A 17,421-nucleotide genomic window follows, 5' to 3' on the forward strand; every position below is an offset into this window, starting at 1 on the left:
CTAACTCGGGGTAACTCCGAAAGTCTGGGTGTCTGGCTGGTGAGTCTTGCCCACGTGCTCAGGGTTTAGCTAATCGCCATATTTGGGGTCAGGAAGGAATTTTCCTCCAGGGTAGATTGGCAGAGGCCCTGGAGGTTTTTCGCCTTTCTCTGTAGCATGGGGCACAGATCACAGCTGGAGGATTCTCTGCATCTTGGGGTCTTCAAATTATTTGAAGGCTTCAATATCTGAGATCTAGGTGAGAGGATTATTCTAGGAGGGGGTGGGGGAGATTCTGTGGCCTGCACTGTGCAGGGGGTCAGACTAGATCATGATGGTCCCTTCTGACCTTAAAGTCTATGAGTCTGTAGCGACTAGCTCAAGGCAGTGTGTCCTACCAGCCAGAGTCATAGAATCTCAGAGCTGGAGGAGACCTCAGGAGTCATCAAGTCCAGCCCCTGCCCAAGGCAGGACCAACCCAACTAAATCAACCCAGCCAGGGCTTTGTCAAGCCGAGACTTAAACACCTCTAGGGATGGAGATTCCACCCCCTCCCTAGGGAACCCATCCCAGAGCTCCCCCCCCCCCCGCCGCCGCCTAGGGAAATGGTTTTTCCTCGTCTCAAGACAGTCCTTGGCTTAGAGCAGTGTGGCCTAATAGCCAGAGTCTATATACAGCCCTTGGTTCAAGGCTGTGCAGCCTAAGGACCAGAGTCAGTAGGGTTAGGGCAAGCCCCCTGGTAGGGGGTCCGGGGCCCACCCTGCTTCACCAGGTCCCAACCCAAGGCCCTGTGAGCAGCAGAATGGTCTTCCGCTCCCTCAGTGGGGAATCCGGCCGAAACATGCCGAGGATACCCGGGTGGGAGAGGCTGCTCCTGCACCCTCCCTGGGTCGCTTCCTACCGCTTCGGCTGGGTCCACGTCCCCCGTAGTCACTGGGTCTTCCAGCCCCCCGGCAGCAGCTTCTCCCTAGAATGCCGCAGGGGTTACACCGCGGCTGTCTCCTGGGGCTCCAGTTCCTGCTGTCTGAGTCACTGGCTGCTGGCGCTCCGGCAGAAGGTCCTTCTCCTTCACTGGCCAGCCCAGACTGAGCGGCTCTGCTGCCTTTTATACTGCCCCAGCATCCGGAGCATGCCCAGTCCGGGCGAGGGGGCGGGACTTCCTCCGCCCATCAGGTCTTAAGCCCCCCTGCTACCATGTGGGGTATGCGCACCCCGTCACACCGACCCCTGCATGGACAACCAGCCGCTTTCCGCCGGGTCCCAGCCCCCTGGCCGAGCACAGAGCTTCCACAAACAGAACAGCCTCAGTCCTGTGGCTTTCCTGGCCTGCTGCAGCTGGGGGGGGGGGGGGGGGTGAGGGGGAATTCAGGGAGGGCCGTGGATGCAGCATGAGCCTGGACCGGTCTCTGTGTGCCCCTTAGCGCCACGGCCCACTCCCACGGGAGGCGAGAGGGGAAGGGGAAGGCTCAACTGCCCGGCCCCTGCCCCCAGCCCGTGCTCTTCTCTTGCAGGGGCGTGGTGAGGATGGACGTCAAGCTGCAGGACGTGGAAATCAATCCGTGCGCCAGCAGCCCGGGGTGGTTCACCGCCACGCACCAGTGTGATCTCAACAGTACGCAGGTAAAGGGGGCCCCGCCGCCTCGTGCGGCCCACTCCCCTGCCGGCCCGGCTCCGCTCAGCAGCTGGTCTGCCCCTCCGCCTCTCGGGCTATGTCTACACTCGCGGCTTCTTGTGCGAGAAGTATGCTAATGAGGCTACGCGTGGAATATCGCTGAGCCTCATTTGCATACCTAATGAGCCACCATTTTTGCAGAAGAGGCTCTTGCGCCAGGAGGAGTTGTCTCCACTGCCCCTTCTTGCGCGAGAAAAGCCCTCTTGCGCAACGCCGTTCTTCCTGAAAATAATTGGCGTAGCGGCACTGCGCAAGAGGGCTTTTCTCGCGCAAGAAGGGGCCACGAGAAAAGCCTCCACGCTTAGCCTCATTTGCATATTTCTGGCGCAAGAGCCTCTTCCGCAAAATGGCGGCTCATTAGGAATGCAAACGAGGCTCGGTAATATTCCACGCTTAGCCTCGTTTGCATATTTCTGGCGCAAGAGCCTCTTCCGCAAAATGGCGGCTCATTAGGTATGCAAATGAGGCTCGGCAATATTCCACACTGAGCCTCGTTTGCGTATTTCTGGCGCAAGAAGCCGCGAGTGTAGACATAGCCTGAGAGCCCTCCCTTGGGTGCAGCGCTGACTCATGGCGTGTGATCAGCTCTACCCAGCAGGCCCCTGTTGGGCTTTGGGGGCAGGGTGTTTGCAGCTCCGAGAGACATTGGTTTCCACATCCCAAGCGAACCCTAGTGCCCCGGAAATCCCTCTCCTCGGGCCTGATCCAAAGCTCAGGGAGCCAATGGAGAAAAAACGCCTCCGATTTCAGTGGGCTCCGGCTTAGATCTCGCCTCCCTCCACGCCAAACGGACATGACCCCTCTGTGCAACTTCACACCTCTTTCCAGAGTCCTTCTCCGCCCCTGGTTCCCTCCCTCCCCACGCTCTTCCCGCAGGATCGCCTTCCCCACCGGCTCTCAGCCCCACGCCCTGCCCGGCAGCCACGAAGGGTGCGTCTGCACTGCGCCGTTACAAAGCGAGCGTCGACACAGCCATGCCGATATTTCGAAAAAATTTCAAAATAACAGGCAGCTTATTCCGACTTCTGTAAACCTCATTCTGCGAGGAATAACGCCTCTTCCGAAATAGCTGTTTCGAAACACGGCGTGTGGAGACGCTCCGTTGCTGCTATTTCGGAATAGCCCCTTCCCAGGGCCGTTGTAAGTTCTTCCTCCCCAGTGCCTCCCGGGGCGCTGCAGCGAGATAGCGCGTCTATATGAGGGGAGCCGGCCTCGCACTAATTTTGAGGCTTCCCTGCAGTGTAGACGTGCTATTTCAGAATAAGCTATTTCGGAATAACTATTCCAGAATAGTTTATTCCGAAATCAGCATGCAGTGTGGACGTACCTAGAGGTCCCCGAGCCAGTCTGCATGTCAGCACTTTTGGGAACAGCTACACTACGCCGCTTGGAGCGACAGGTCCGTGTCGACGCAGCCCCCTCGCTAAAAGTTGGCGCCTGCCAACGTCATTTGTCAGTACTTTCACCGACAAAATATCCCCCCCCCGCCCCGAGCGGCTTTCGCTGTGTGGACAGCCGAGCGCTCTCCGGCCAACAAAGCAGCGTTTGCATTTTTTGTATTTATTTGTTCCAAATATTCGTACTCCGCTTCTCTGCTGAAAACGTTCGAGGCGGCTTACAAAGGCTACGTCTACACTGGCCCCTTTTCCGGAAGGGGCATGTAAATTTCACTAGTCGTCGTAGGGAAATCCGCGGGGGATTTAAATATCCCCCGCGGCATTTAAATAAAAATGTCCGCCGCTTTTTTCCGGCTTTTAAAAAAGCCGGAAAAGAGCGTCTAGACTGGCCCCGATCCTCCAGAAAAAGTGCCCTTTTCCGGAGGCTCTTATTCCTACTTTGAAGTAGGGTTAAGAGCCTCCGGAAAAGGGCACTTTTTCCGGAGGATCGGGGCCAGTCTAGACGCTCTTTTCCGGCTTTTTTAAAAGCCGGAAAAAAGCGGCGGACATTTTTATTTAAATGCCGCGGGGGATATTTAAATCCCCCGCGGATTTCCCTACGACGACTAGTGAAATTTACATGCCCCTTCCGGAAAAGGGGCCAGTGTAGACGTAGCCAAAGTGATTTAAAAGACAATCAGTATAGATGTATAAAAGTAAAATACAGAACCGCAAAGGCAGGGGACACAGTCTGTTAAAACACCTCAAGACACGCACCGAAACCGCAGTAAAAGCTAAAAAGGTGGCTTTGGTCTGGCACCAAAATGATACCTGTGCTGGCGCCAGGCGAATGGCTCGGGAAGGGCGTTCCATGGCTCCATGTGGATGCTAGCCTCATCCCCAGAAGCAGTGGAACACGGAGCCGACTTCGTGCGTTTGTTGCGGCCAAACGTCGTCGCTTCCACCGGGGGTGGGGTGGGGGGCAGCACCCGTGAACAACCAAAGATTCATCGACAAAGCGCAAGGGCAGGCGTGGCCTTTTGTGTTGTGTTGCCAGGACACACCGGGTGTGGCCTGGCTCTTTCCGGCTGTGCAGACCCCGGCTCAGATCACAACCTACCGGCCCCCGATCAGTTCAGAAGGCGCAGCTCAGCCGGGAATAGCTATGGGCTGCAAAGCTCCCCAGGGCATACAATGGGCAGTTTGAAAAGCTTCTGGCATCCCCGTTCTCCTCTGTGCACAGTCTCCCCCCCCCATCGCCCCCAAGGAATGACCCCTTGCGAACAGCACAATCGGTTTGAGGCACCCCTCTGGCACCCCGGCCCTACTGTCTGAACACGTCACAGTTTCAATATCATCAGCCTCACAACCCACTGGGGCTGACACCCCATTGGACAGAGGGGGAAACTGAGGCACAGAGGGAGCCACGGAGGCAGAGTCTCAACGTTATTAGGTGTCTATTATTATTAGACACTTACATGGTTTCTATGGGAGTTGGGCGCCTGAAGAGCTTTGAGGGCCGAGACCTGCCCTGTTGTACTGGAGGAGAAAAGTGCGTGTACATTTCTGAAGACCCAGGCTAGAGCCCTAACCACTGGGCAACGCTTTCTCTTTGGAGGCGGCGGGGCTGCCGGGAGGAGGCAGGAGGTTTTGAGTGTAATTCTGAACTAGAACTGGAGCGTGGAGCGTGGGTTGTGTGGCCCCGGGGGGGAGGGGAGAGAATTCGGTTTCCTGTCCCGCCGGGCTCACGTCTGACCATGGAAATGTTGTGGAGGGCGAATCAGATGGCGAGTGAGTTTTCTCGCCCCGCCCCCCACTAGCCAAACTGACATGACCTTAGCCACCATCTCACTGGTTGCTGGTTCGGAGGGGCCATTCCTTTCCCCTTCCCTGGATCTGCAGGGGCTTTTCCGCTCTTCCCAGCGGGGGCCGCCTCCCTCTGTGGATGGCCAGCGCCTAGCACAGTGTGGGCCTGAGCCTGGCGGGTCCCTAGGCCCCTGCCCTGTCCCCCCAGCCCCATTGTCTGATTCCTGTCCCCCCACACCCTACCCTCTGCCCTGAGACCCTCCTCGCACACCCCAACCCTGACTCCTGCACCACCCCCAGCCTCCTGCCCTAAAACTCCTCCTCACACCCCAAATCTGACTCCTGCACCCCCCCACACACACCCAGCCCTGACTCCTGCATCCTCCCCCCCCCCCCCGCCCTGAGCTCCCCCGCTAACTCCACCCCACACCCACAGGTACTGTTGTATCATAACCCCCCTCCAGTCTGCTGCTCTGAGCCCTGCGGGGGAGGCAGGAATACAATAGCAGCTCTAAGAAATGTAAGCAACTTTCACCCCGTAGTGTTCCCTGTAAGCTGAGCGCTTAGGCGGCCACCCAGGAGATTCAGGTGCTGCCCAACTCATTGGCAGAGCACACACAGCCAGAAGCGTGTGTTTCTACTGGTGGTGCACATCCACACATGCTTTGGTGCATGCAACAAAATTTATTCTGCGCACAGATGGAACAAAAATTATAGGGAACTTTGCCCCTGGGGTCTGTTTTTTTCAGTGATGTTCAGCTTCAACAGGGCCTGTTGCCACCCAGGGAAAATGTGGGGTGATGAGGTGCAATGAGAATCTGGCCTTTCATGGACAGGCGTAGGCTGGTGGCCAGGTTTCATCCGGGGGCAGTAGGCCAAATCCTTAGGAGACAAAAATCATCTTTGCTCCACTGACACCCGCTGGGAATCTGACACATGTGTTACTAAGCCTGGAGCCAAGGAAGGAACTACGAGCACAAAGTCAGACAGTTCTGGTAGGTCCTACCAAAACAGGCTTCCCCAGCCGAGTGCAGTACAAATGCCTAGCGATGATTAGATAGCTAGAGAGATCAGATTATAACCCACTAAGGTAGGTCACATTCCGGGGCTTAACGGACTTGGCAGCCATCACAATGCGCATTCCCCACTGTAATACCCAACCCCACAGCCCCAGCCCGGCCCCTCGGCTCAGCAGGGAGAGAGGGAGCCAACAGCTTCTCCAAGCAGGCGCCGGATGGCGATCGAGGGGGTCGCTTTAATCATGTGGGGATTAGGAGACTCGGCCCTTGGGGTCGAATGTCCCATCAGATCTCCAGCCGCCCTCCGGGCAATTTGAAATGACAAACGCAGCTAGATTCCCTCCCCCCTTGGATGTCATGCTCGCAAACCGAAAGGCAGCCTACCCAGCACTGCTAATTAACGAATCTTGCCTCGGCTTGCTGCTCTTTTTGCTGCCCTCGCTCCCATGCTGGGTAAATACCAGGGACACGGCTCGCTCTGTAATTCAAAGGCTTCCTTTGAATTGCGGGCGCTGCTTACGGGTGCGCGGTGAATGCATTCCGGTCGCCGCAGAGAGCCAGACATTGCGGAATTGGCACCCTAGAATCCTAGAATAGAAAGGGACCTCGAGAGGCCATCGAGTCCAGTCCCCGGCCCTCACGGCAGGACCAAGCACCATCTAGATCAGTGGTTCTTAGCCTCACTGCAGCCTGCACCCCTTTGGCTCTCAAAATATGTTCTCGCACCCCTTATTAAAAATCGTTGAAGTAGGTCAGTGCTTTAAACCTAAGCTATATCATCAAAATCTAGCATGTCACACACCCCCAGAAAGAGCATCTCGCACCCCCAGGGGGTGCGTGCACCCCAGGTTAAGAACCACTGAGATCATCCCTGATATAGATCAGAGCATCCTCTGAAGCTAATATAGACCTGATATAGACCTGATGATATTGACCAGACCTGATATAGACCTGATGATATTGACCAGACCTGATATACATCCCAGAGCAGGAGTGTGAGGGGGCAGCTGTCCAGGCCTCCAGAGCAAGGGGAGAGTAATGGGCTGGTGGATCCAAAGGTAGCCATTAAGGATGTAAAATCCCATTTAATCGGTTAGCCAGTTACATTTTCACATCCCTAGTAGCAATCCCTCCGCGGCGTGGCGGCTCCCTGTCTCCCACGGCTCCTTTTGCCAGGGATCGCTCCCACTCGCTAGCCGGTTCCTTGGTCTATTTCTGGCTCCCCCATTTTTCCGGGGGGGGGGGGATTGTGTCTCCCCACATCTGCCCAAGGACAGCTGCCCCCTTCCTGCGTAGTCGCCGGTCCTGCACGAGCGATTAGCCTGCAACACTTGTGCTTCCCCTGATGCTCACAGAGGCCCCTATTGAGATCTGGGCCTCCCTCCTGCACAGACACATAGGGGAAGGGATCCTGCCCCAACCCACTGAACAGACCAGGGGGTGGGAGGCAGGGTTCCCTGGGCGCTGGGCACTTGGGCGGCTGCCCAGCTGATTAGCAGAGCACCCGCAGCCCGGGTTTCTCCTGGTGGTGCACATCGACACTTGCCTCGGTGCACAGAACATTTATTCCGCACAAGGACAAAAGACCTTCGAGGGAACATTGGGGGCGGCACAGAGGGGCCAGGGGGCGCTAAGCGAGTCAGTGGGAAGAGAGCTCAGGCGTTCTGATTCCCAGGCCAGCGTCCTACCTCGCTTCTCGCGTCCCCGCCGCCTGGCCGAGCCAGAGCCGACCCAGCTGTCCGGGCGCGGGTCCCTGCTTCCTGCGCTCACCTCAGCTCACACTGGAAGCCTGCCTGAGAAGCCAGACACCTGCTGGGGGAAGGCCTGCCCAGACAGGGTGGCAGCGGGAACCGAGTGGCTACGTTGGGGGCCCCAACGGACCCCGGCACTGGGGAGCAGCGGGTGAAGGGCCCGTCACCTCTACCTCCAGAGCAAGGATCCAATGCTGTGCCTGTGGCCTGATGGTTTATCCCTGGCCTGCACCCCAAAACCCTGCCCCAGCACGGAGCCTGCACCCCCACCTCTTTCTGCACCCCAATACCCTGCCCCAGCCCAGAGCCTGCACCCCAGTGCCCTGCCCCAGCCCAGACCTTGCAGACCCATCCCTCTTACACCGCAATACCCTGCCGCAGCCCAAAGCCTGCACCCCACCCCCTCCTGAACCCCCAAACCTTGTGCCAGCCCACAGCCTGCATCCCAGACTCCCTCACACCCACATTCCTGCTCAGAGCTCAACCTCCACACCCCCTGCACCCAAACTGCTTCCCAGAGCCTTAGGTGGTGGGGGAGGGAGTCTGGGTGCGAGTGGGGGAAGGTCTCTGAGGGTTCTGGGACCCACCACCATCTCCACAGCCCTGCGCCCTGCATGGTGGGCGTGTAGCACAGCGATGAGGGAAGGCAGGGCCGGTCACATCTTGGGATTCCCGCCCAGGTCTCCCGTGGCCGCCTCAGCAGCTGGGAGCAGCGTCTGGAGGAGCCCTATGCCCTGCTCTGCTCCACCCCCTGTCAGCCGCGAGACAGGCCAAGACTGCTTAGGGGAGGGAGAAACAGCCACCTCCTGTCAGCCAGAGCAGCGGCCGATGGCGGTAGTGCCAGGCGGGGGCATGTGGATGGCAGCAGGGATGCCATTTGCTGCCAGCACTCCCGTGGGTCACAGCTGGGGCTCTCCAGGCTCCTGCTCTGCTCCCCCCTTTGCATCCCATCTGTCCCCTTTCTCCACTGACATCTGGGCTCCGGCCTGGGCTCTCGACAGGCCGCTGGCATCCGGCTTTGGGCCTCGTGGCCGCGGCGGAATTCTCCTCCGGGGATTAGCGCTGGGCGGCATTACGCCTCCATTTAGGGCTTTAGGAGGGATTTGAACAGCGGGCTTTGGCCTGTCGTTCGGAAATGTTGGCGCACTGGCTTCCAGAGATCAACTTAAAGGGCCAAGGGACCCCAGTGAGTGGGGGCAGGGGGAAGAAGGTGGACCCCCCCCCCATGCCTGTGCCATTGAAAGAAGCTATCTAGATCTCCAGCTGGGAGGGGTCAGGGAGAGGAAAAACAGGACCCTTGGGGCTCCAGAGAGGGGGATGGGTGGAACTCACCCCTCGCCTGTTTTGTTTAGTGCGTCCCGCAGGAAAGCCGCGGCTTCGTCCTCGGAAGGTACCTCTGCCTGTGCCGGCCGGGATTCTACGGCGCAAACAGGGCCGCCGGCGCTGGCCAGCCCGGTAGGTGGTAGCTCGGCATGGCCTCCCCCGGCCGGAGTGTCCCGCCTGGATGGCTGGGCTGGGTGTTTCCCTTGCGGCACATCCAAGTGCAAAGGCAAAACACGGTACTTGGGTCTTCTCGTGGAACCCTCCCCCCCCCCGTCACTGCCACACACACTCTGCTTCACAGAGGCAAGCTGAAGCTAAGTGACTTGCCCATGGCCGTGCAGAATGGCGGTGGCGGAGCAGGGAGCCGAAGCCAAATCTTCCACACCCAAGGCTGGTGTCTTCACCACTGCGCCAGCCTTCCTCTCTGCCACACCAGCACGCCACCCCTGCCCCTGCCGAGCCTTCGAAGCCTCTGGCTTCTCCGCCCCACAGTGTGGAACAGCAGCCAGGGGTTTGGACCCTGGGGGCAGATCGGAGCCCCGCTTTGCCTTCACCTTGTTCCGCTCTCCCCACCCTTCATCAGCGCCCGGGGGGGGGGGAGGCTGCAAACTGCAGGGCCCAGCCCAACCGGCTTAGCCAAATCAGTCCCGGCCTGCGTGATACGGATGCAGCGGCGTGTCTGGACCAGGCCTTCGAGATGCCCAGGAAGCATCACGATTTTTGTCCCACCCCTCGGGCTACGATTGGCCCCAGCCCATGACTGACTCGGTCTGGCGGGGAGAGCGAAAGCCACCTTTTAACCTTCCCACCTGTCTTCTTTTTGCCAGCAGGCCCGGAGGGGAGCTCGGCCCGGGACGCAGGGCAGGACGGAGCGGCGACGGCTGGGAGCTTGCTGGCCTGCCGGCCCTGCAGGGAAGGCTGCGTGACGTGCGTGGACGACAGCCCCTGTTTGATCCAGGAGGACTGGCCCCTCCGGGCGGCCGTCCTCGCGTTCCAGGCCTTCTGCATGCTGGCCGTCTTCCTCAGCATGCTGGTCTCCTACCACTTCCGGAAGAGCAAGGCAAGGCCCCCGGCTTGGGCAGAGCAATGCGATTTTACTGCCCCGCCCTATGGCTCTTGGGCGGTCCTCCCCCCTGCGGCGCCTCGGTGCCAGATGGCGGACCCCCCGGTGCCCGGTGCGAGTTCTCGGCCGTGTCTTCGGAGAGAGAGGAACGCAGGATTCTAATCCCGGCTCGGAGGCCAGGTCACAGAGGGCGACGTTTTTGGTGGTCTCTGCTTTTAGGGGCCTCTGTTTTTTGGGGCCCCCCCCAGGGAGCACCTGCAGCTGCTGTTGACTTTGGCTGGAGCGGGGCGGGGGGTGCCCCGCACTCCTGTATCAGTCAGATCTTGCATGTCTCGAGCGGGGTGCCCATCGAAAGGAAGTTGCCAAAATCAGAGGCTGCTCTAGGGCATGGGAGGGTCCCAAGAAAGCTTTGCTTGAGCCTGTCCTGTGCCCTGCCCAGGCGTCGATTTCTAGACCCCTGCAAATCCGCAGATACCCGCTTCATATCCACGGCTACCAAGGGCTGATTTTTGCAGCTACAGATGCACACAAAGGTAGTAGCCGCACAGAGCTCTGCCGAGGGCACTGAGGACAGGACTGGAAGCAAAGGGATCCGAGTTGTCTTCCAAGTGCTGCCTCAGAGCCTGGACAGGTCACTTTCCCTGCTCTGTGCCTCAGTTTCCCCATCAGTAGAATGGGTTGATAATACTATTGAACGCAGTCAGTCCGGGGGTGGGGGGAGGCAGGGAGTTGCACACCCTAATGAAAGTTTGCAACGTGCTTTGGGAGCTTCATCCAGAAGGCACTAGGGGCGGCAAAGCATTCTTGGTAGCAGCTCGGTCCTCCCCTCCTGCTCCATTGAAAATAAAAATTCTCCGCTGGAGAGAGCACGGTGCCCCCATGCTCCTGGTTGTTTCCACTGACAAGGGCAGCTGCTGCTGGTGCATCCTCCCCCTGCACCGGTGCACTAGCTTAACTCCACTTTCCAGCAATGCCAGTGGGATTAGCTCCCGAGCCCCGAATACATCTACGAGTTGCATTCCAGAGGGGTGCCCCTGAAGCTTGATTTTGGGAGGGGGGGGCTGTGGTAGGATGGCCGTGGGGCACCCCCACCCCCCAAAGTACAGGCACATTCTGGAATAATTTCTCCACCTTCAGCTTCCCTGCAGATCCATCATGCGCTTGCGTGGCCCATGCCCCCACCACCTGGATTCTCTACCACGTCTCTCTCTCTGTTTCCGCAGAGGATCCGGGCGTCAGGTGTTATCCTGCTGGAGACCATCCTCTTTGGATCTCTGCTTCTCTACTTCCCTGTAAGTCCCTGGCCTGCGGCAGGGGGGACTGCTCTGTCTCTTTCCCTGAGCCCACAAGGGCCCAGCCTCCTCCTGACTCGGAAAGGCGGCCAGGCCGGATAGACATCAATCCTTTCCCTCTTTCCAGACTGTCCAGTTAGAGGACCTTGTGTTGCGGGGCCCTTGATCCTAGCCAGGACAGAGAGAGATTCCCACGAGGGGCCAAATTCAGACCAGGGAGTTACACCTTCTTTTTGCCCCAAGGAAGGCACGCCCTGGGCAGCTAGCCCGTCCCACCGCACATGCCAGCCCAGTGATGCTATTTTCAGTGCTCTCGCTTGATCGGCGCTAGCACACATCTCTCTAGTCGAGCGGGAAATCACACCCGGAGTCTGTCCGCCGGGTCCTGCCACCGATCCACCGTCCGGCGGAGGATTCAGCAGCCGGTACAGCTCTCCCAGGCCTTGCACATGCCTAATTTCCCTGGGGAGGTGTCTCCGGCATCTAATAAAATCTCGCAAGCACCTGCGAGATGAGCAGGAGTCAACAGCGCGGCACTGGTGCAAAAAAAGCACACTTGGTTCTGGGTGGCACAAGCAGGAGTGTGGTGAGCAAGGCATGAGAAGTCCTTCTCCAGTTCTGCTCTGCGCGGATTAGGCCTCAGCTGGAGGATTGTGTCCTGTTCTTGGCGCCACATTTCAAGAAAGATGTGGAGAAATGGGAGAGGGTCCAGAGAAGAGCAACAAGAATGAGGAAAGGTCCAGAGAACAGGAGCTAGGAGGGAAGGCTGAAGGAATTGGGCTTGTTTAGTTTGGAAAGGAGAAGACTGAGGGGACATGAGAGCAGTTTTCAAGTATCTAAAAGGGTGTCACAAAGAGGAAGGTGAAAAATTGTTCCCCTTGGCCTCTGAGGACAGGACAAGGAGCAAAGGGCTTAAATTGCAGCCAGGGAGGTTCAGGTTGGACATTAGGGAAAACTTCCTACCTGTCAGGAGGGTGAAACACTGGAATAAGTTGCCTGGGGAGGTTGTGGAATCTCCATCCCTGGAGATATTGAAGAGCAGCTTAGACAGACACGTGTCAGGGATGTACTAGGTCCTGCCGTGAGGGCGGGGGACTGGACGCGATGACTCTCGAGGTCCCTTCCAGTTCTAGTGCTCTAGGATTCTAAGAAGCAAGGGGCTTATACTGCAGCCAGGGAGGCTCAGGTTGGACATTAGGAAAAACAAGTCAGTCACTCTCCCCCCCCGCCCTTTTTGCCCAGGTGTTTATCTTGTACTTCAAGCCGAGCATTTTCCGCTGCATCGTCCTGCGCTGGGTGCGCATGCTGGGCTTTGCCATTGTCTACGGGACCATCACCCTCAAGCTGTACAGGTAACGCGGGCCAGGGCCCGTCGGGCGGCGCCACCTTCTGCCAGCCCTCCCACCGCCGCCATGGGGCCCCGGTGATCAGGGCCACCCCGAGCACCCGCACCCACAGGGGCTGCACTCAAAGGCTGTGGGGCAGGAACGGTGGGGGCAGGGGCAGGAGCGGCGGGAGAGGCTGGGGCAGGGGCAGGAGTGGTGGGGACAGGGGCGGGGGCAGGAGCAGCGGGGGCAGAAGCGGTGGGGGCAGGGGCAGGAGCGGCGGGGGCGGGGGCAGGAGCGGCGGGGGCGGGGGCAGGAAGGCAGCAGTTGGCCACTGAAGGAAAGGCCCCGGGATGCCAGAGCCACCGCCTCGCTCTCCGGCTGCAGGGTCCTGAAGGTGTTCCTCTCCCGCTCGGCCCAGCGAATGCCCTACATGAGCAGTGGGCGGGTGCTGAGGATGCTGGGGCTGATCCTGCTCCTGGTGCTCTGGTTCCTGGCCGCCTGGACGGTGGGGATGCTGGAGAACATCGACAAGAACATCCCGCTGGTGATCCGCTCCCGCACGGCCACAGGGCTCCAGTTCTACATCTGCGACCACGACCGCTGGGACTACATGATGGTTGTGGGTGAGACCCTGCGTCCGACGGGGGGGAGGGGAAGGGGCCTTCCGTTTGCCCAGTGACCCCTCTGACCCCAGTCCTACAAGAGCCAAAGGACACGTGGGGAAGGATGCTCGAGAGACTCGGGTTTCCAAGCCCACACTGGACATCCCACCCTGTAGCGTGAACTGGGGTTGACGGGCCGGATCCAGGTCTCCCAGCCACGCTAACCCGTCTGGACTGCGTTCTGCTGACCCTCTCCCTCCAGTCAGGCTGCAGCTGCGTCCACACGGCAGGGCGACAGGGCTCGGATCCACGTCTCAGCAAGATTTGGGCTCTGCCCCACCCCCCAGCACGGTCCGAGGGCTGGCGTCCTGAGCGCTTGCTGACTGGGGTCGGGCAGGTGTGGGGGTGGACAGAAGTGGGGGCCTGGGCTCAAACCGGAGTCAGAACCCATCTTAGGGTGCAGGTCCGCTGCCCCCAGCCCTGGCACAGGGCAATTCCCAGCGAGGAGGCGGGAAAGCCACGAGCCGGTTCACCGGGAAGCCCACGGGGCCGGGTTTCCATGCCGACGCTTCGCCTGCACCCCAGGTAGCCCCCAGGACATCCACAGGCCTCCGCCTGCTGTCAGGCACCACTTGAGAGGAGCGAGAGCGTCAGGACCTGGCCCATGGTCAAAATGGCACCTGGAAACGCACCTTGCTAATACAAAAGGCCAGGCGTTTGGGTCCCTCTGCTGATTGGCTCTCCCTCCTACTGTGCTGTGGGGTTTCCATAGCCGGCCGCCGTTCAGGCTAGCTCCCTGTCGACAGACAGAGCAAAGCATTGTGGGGAAGCAGCCCTCAGGGCAGTGATGTGTGAAGGCAGAGCTGGTCCCTGCCTTTTTTGGGATTCCCTCCTAGCTCTGGGAGCACTCCGTGCTGGGGAATGTCCAAGCAGCACGGCAGCCTCTCCAGCCCTCCCCCTGCAGCAGCAGCCGGCCTGCCGCTGGGTTCCTAGCCAGGCAGAACTGGAGCATCCCAATGATTTGCTCTTTGTTTGTTCCCCAAATGGAGCAGCTCACTCCGCTGTCAGACACTTCCTGGAACTTGGAAAGGGGAGGGGAGGGGGGGCGGAGCCTGCAGGGCAGCAGAGATCCCAAAACACTGAGCACAGCCTGTGTTCAGGCACGGTGGGATACTGGCGGAAACCAGTTCTCTCGACGAAACAAATGGCAGAGTGCATCCTGGCTCTTTGTCGACATTGAAGGGAGAGGGAAAGACAAATGTCTCTCGCAGGGCTGGAAGGTTTTTGTTGCCAAAACTGGGCGTTTTTCCCGACTAAAGCCGCAGGCTGGCTTGTGGCTCTCACTGGCTTGTGGCCAAAAGGCAGGTTTTGGCGCCAAAACGTGCCAGGGTAGACAAGGCCCTCAGCACCACAGTGCTCCTTCCCTGCAACCCAACTGTGTCACTTGGCCACTGTTGAGGGCGTGCGGCCTACAGGCCATTGGGGCTCGGGGCCAAGGGAGAGCGAAGTGCTCAGAGGATGGGCATGGGAGAAAGCTGCCCTCCTCTCCGGGAAGTCATGGCAGCTAGCTCGCCTTAACTAGTCCCTCGCCCGGCCGCTGCCTGCACTCCCTGGAGCACCGCGCCCCGATACACGACCCCCAAGAGAAACGAGCCCCGGTCTTTACTGCTCTTCTCTCCCTCTCTCTTTCGCTTCTGCCAGCGGAGATGCTCTTCTTACTCTGGGGGAGTTTCTTGTGCTACGCCACCCGGACGGTGCCCTCCGCCTTCCACGAGCCTCGCTACATGGGCATCGCCCTGCACAACGAGATGATCATCTCGGCGGCCTTCCACGTGGTCAGGTGGGTCAGGGACGCCGAGGTCCCCGCTGGCTGGGGGACCTGCCTGCCCGGGGGGCTCCCTAGCGCAGCCCAGGTGACACAGAGCCTGGAGACACACGGACCCCATTCCCGGGCCTCGATGTTGCACCGGCGCCGAGCCTCGTGCTGTAGTTGTCAGTCGTGGGGGCAGCTTGAGGTCGCCTCAACAGCCTGCCCTTTCCTCCTCCCCTTCCGCTCTCCCAGCTCAGTGCCAAGGACGCTGGTCAGTTGGGACGCACAGGCAAGCTCCTGAACCCCTTAGGCAGCGCTACCCGCCCCCTTTCTGGTGCAGAACCAATGGTGCGCCCTGCACTGTCCCACCAACCCCAGCGGCTAGACGCTCTACAGTGCGGTCTAGTGGTTAGAGCAGGGGGGTGCCAGGGTTCTGTTCCCAACGGGAGGGAGTGGTTCAGGAGTTAGAGGAGGAGAGCAGGAGTCCTGGGTTGTAGCCAATGACTGTCTCACGTGTGGCGAGTCACTTGGTCTCTCTGTGCCTCAGTTTCCCACCCCTGGCAGCACAGTGCAGATAATGACACTTACTGGCGTAGTATAGCTCAGAGAAGTCCTGGGAGACTGGCAGCGTTGCCTAGCGGGGAGCGCCCCGGAGTGGCACTCAGGCGATCTTTCTATTCCTGGCTCTGCACCGGCTCTGTCGGGCGAGGGGCAGCAAGTCGTGGCCTCGCTCCGTGCCTCGGTTTCCCCCGCTGTAAAAGAGGGGCAGCGGGAGCGAGCTTTGCGATCAGAGCCAGGGCTGAGCCTGTCTGACAGGGAAATGCGGAGGGAACGTAGGCAGCGCCCAGCAGGACAGCAGGCATTCCCGGGGGCGGGGTTCCTATCACCGGGACAGCCCCTTAATAGTGAGGGTTGACTGCCCCCACCGTGCCCAGCCAAGGGCGGGATAATCTAATTCACCGGGCTAGACGCTGGGGCCTGGATTCATCTTTAATCAGGCTTTCCTGGGGCCAAACCCCCGTTTGGGACAGGTCTCCCCCTCCAGCTGTGCACAGCGGTATCGCTGCTGTCTGGGGTCCAGGCAGGGGCGACTGGTGAGGGGGGATCTGGGGTGTCGCATGACCCCCCCAGTCGGGGAAAGGGCCCTACAGCCCAGGCCCCGCCTCTCCATGCTCTGCTCCGCCCCCACCCTGCCTCTTCCTCCAATCAGTGCAGCCTGGGGGGAACAGTGGGGCCGGGGATCTGCCGCCCCCCACTGTTTCAGGGGGAAGTGGAGCGACACAGCCCCAGCTCGCCCTGCTCCCCCCGCTGCGTCACCCCACGTCCCGCCAGGGAGCGCAGGGCCGGTCCCACCCCTCCCCTTGGCCGGCAGAGCATCCAGCTGGGGCCGCCCTGCTCCGTTTCCCTGGCTGCTGCCGGTGAGCGGAGGCGGGTGCCAGACCCCTCCCCTTAGCTCCCCCATGGCCCTTTGCCCCTCCCACCCTCAGTGTTTGGGGCGTGACCCCCGGTTCCCCTTGGGTCAGCAGAGGGGAACCAGGCCCCAGCCCAAAGGAGCTGCCCCTGGCTGCCAGACGAGGGGGCAGAGCGGCAGGGAATGGGGCCCGGAGCCGCGCTCAGTCCGGAGCCAGGTCCCACGAAGTGCCTGGAAAGATCCCCAGCCCCCGGGGCAGATGGGGGAGGGAGAAAGTCCAAGCGCAGGCCCCTCTCACCAGCCTCCCCCGTCTAGGTTCCTGATGGTCCCCTCCCTGCACCCTGACTGGACGCTGCTGCTGTTCTTCGTCCACACGCACGGCACCATCACCCTGACGCTGGCGCTGCTCTTCGTCCCAAAGGTAACCCGCTGGCAGCCGGCTCGGGCCCAGAGCGTGGGCCTGGCCCCCGCACTGCTCGCCCCAGGCGGCTTTCTCCTTCCTCCTCCCGCTTCCCTGGGGCAGAGTCCCCGGTGTACCAGCTCCGCCGGCACCCAGCCCTCCCCAGCCTTCCCTGGGGCAGAGTCCCCGGTGTACCAGCTCCGCCGGCACCCAGCCCTCCCCAGCCTTCCGTGGGGCAGAGTCCCCTGTGTACCACCTCCGCCGGCACCCAGCCCTCCCCAGCCTTCCATGGGGCAGAGTCCCCGGTGTACCACCTCCGCCGGCACCCAGCCCTCCCCAGCCTTCCCTGGGGCAGAGTCCCCGGTGTACCACCTCCGCCGGCACCCAGCCCTCCCCAGCCTTCCCTGGGGCAGAGTCCCCGGTGTACCACCTCCGCCGGCACCCAGCCCTCCCCAGCCTTCCGTGGGGCAGAGTCCCCGGTGTACCAGCTCCGCCGGCACCCAGCCCTCCCCAGCCTTCCCTGGGGCAGAGTCCCCGGTGTACCAGCTCCGCCGGCACCCAGCCCTCCCCAGCCTTCCCTGGGGCAGAG

General features: G+C 60.5%; 1 protein-coding gene across 1 annotated transcript in view; it reads left to right on the forward strand.

Annotated features, from left to right (window-relative positions):
- GPR179 (G protein-coupled receptor 179) overlaps positions 1–17,421 on the forward strand; it is a 33,764-nt gene that overhangs the window by 7,572 nt on the left and 8,771 nt on the right. The window contains exons 2-9 of the mRNA XM_075911231.1: positions 1,491–1,599; positions 8,956–9,058; positions 9,757–9,986; positions 11,213–11,281; positions 12,524–12,633; positions 12,994–13,232; positions 14,913–15,051; positions 16,748–16,853. Of these exons, the coding sequence (XP_075767346.1) occupies positions 1,491–1,599; positions 8,956–9,058; positions 9,757–9,986; positions 11,213–11,281; positions 12,524–12,633; positions 12,994–13,232; positions 14,913–15,051; positions 16,748–16,853 (1,105 nt within the window). The remainder of the gene's footprint in view (positions 1–1,490; positions 1,600–8,955; positions 9,059–9,756; positions 9,987–11,212; positions 11,282–12,523; positions 12,634–12,993; positions 13,233–14,912; positions 15,052–16,747; positions 16,854–17,421) is intronic.

Source organism: Pelodiscus sinensis, chromosome 29, assembly GCF_049634645.1.
Source record: "Pelodiscus sinensis isolate JC-2024 chromosome 29, ASM4963464v1, whole genome shotgun sequence".
Classification (NCBI taxonomy): Eukaryota; Metazoa; Chordata; order Testudines; family Trionychidae; genus Pelodiscus; species Pelodiscus sinensis.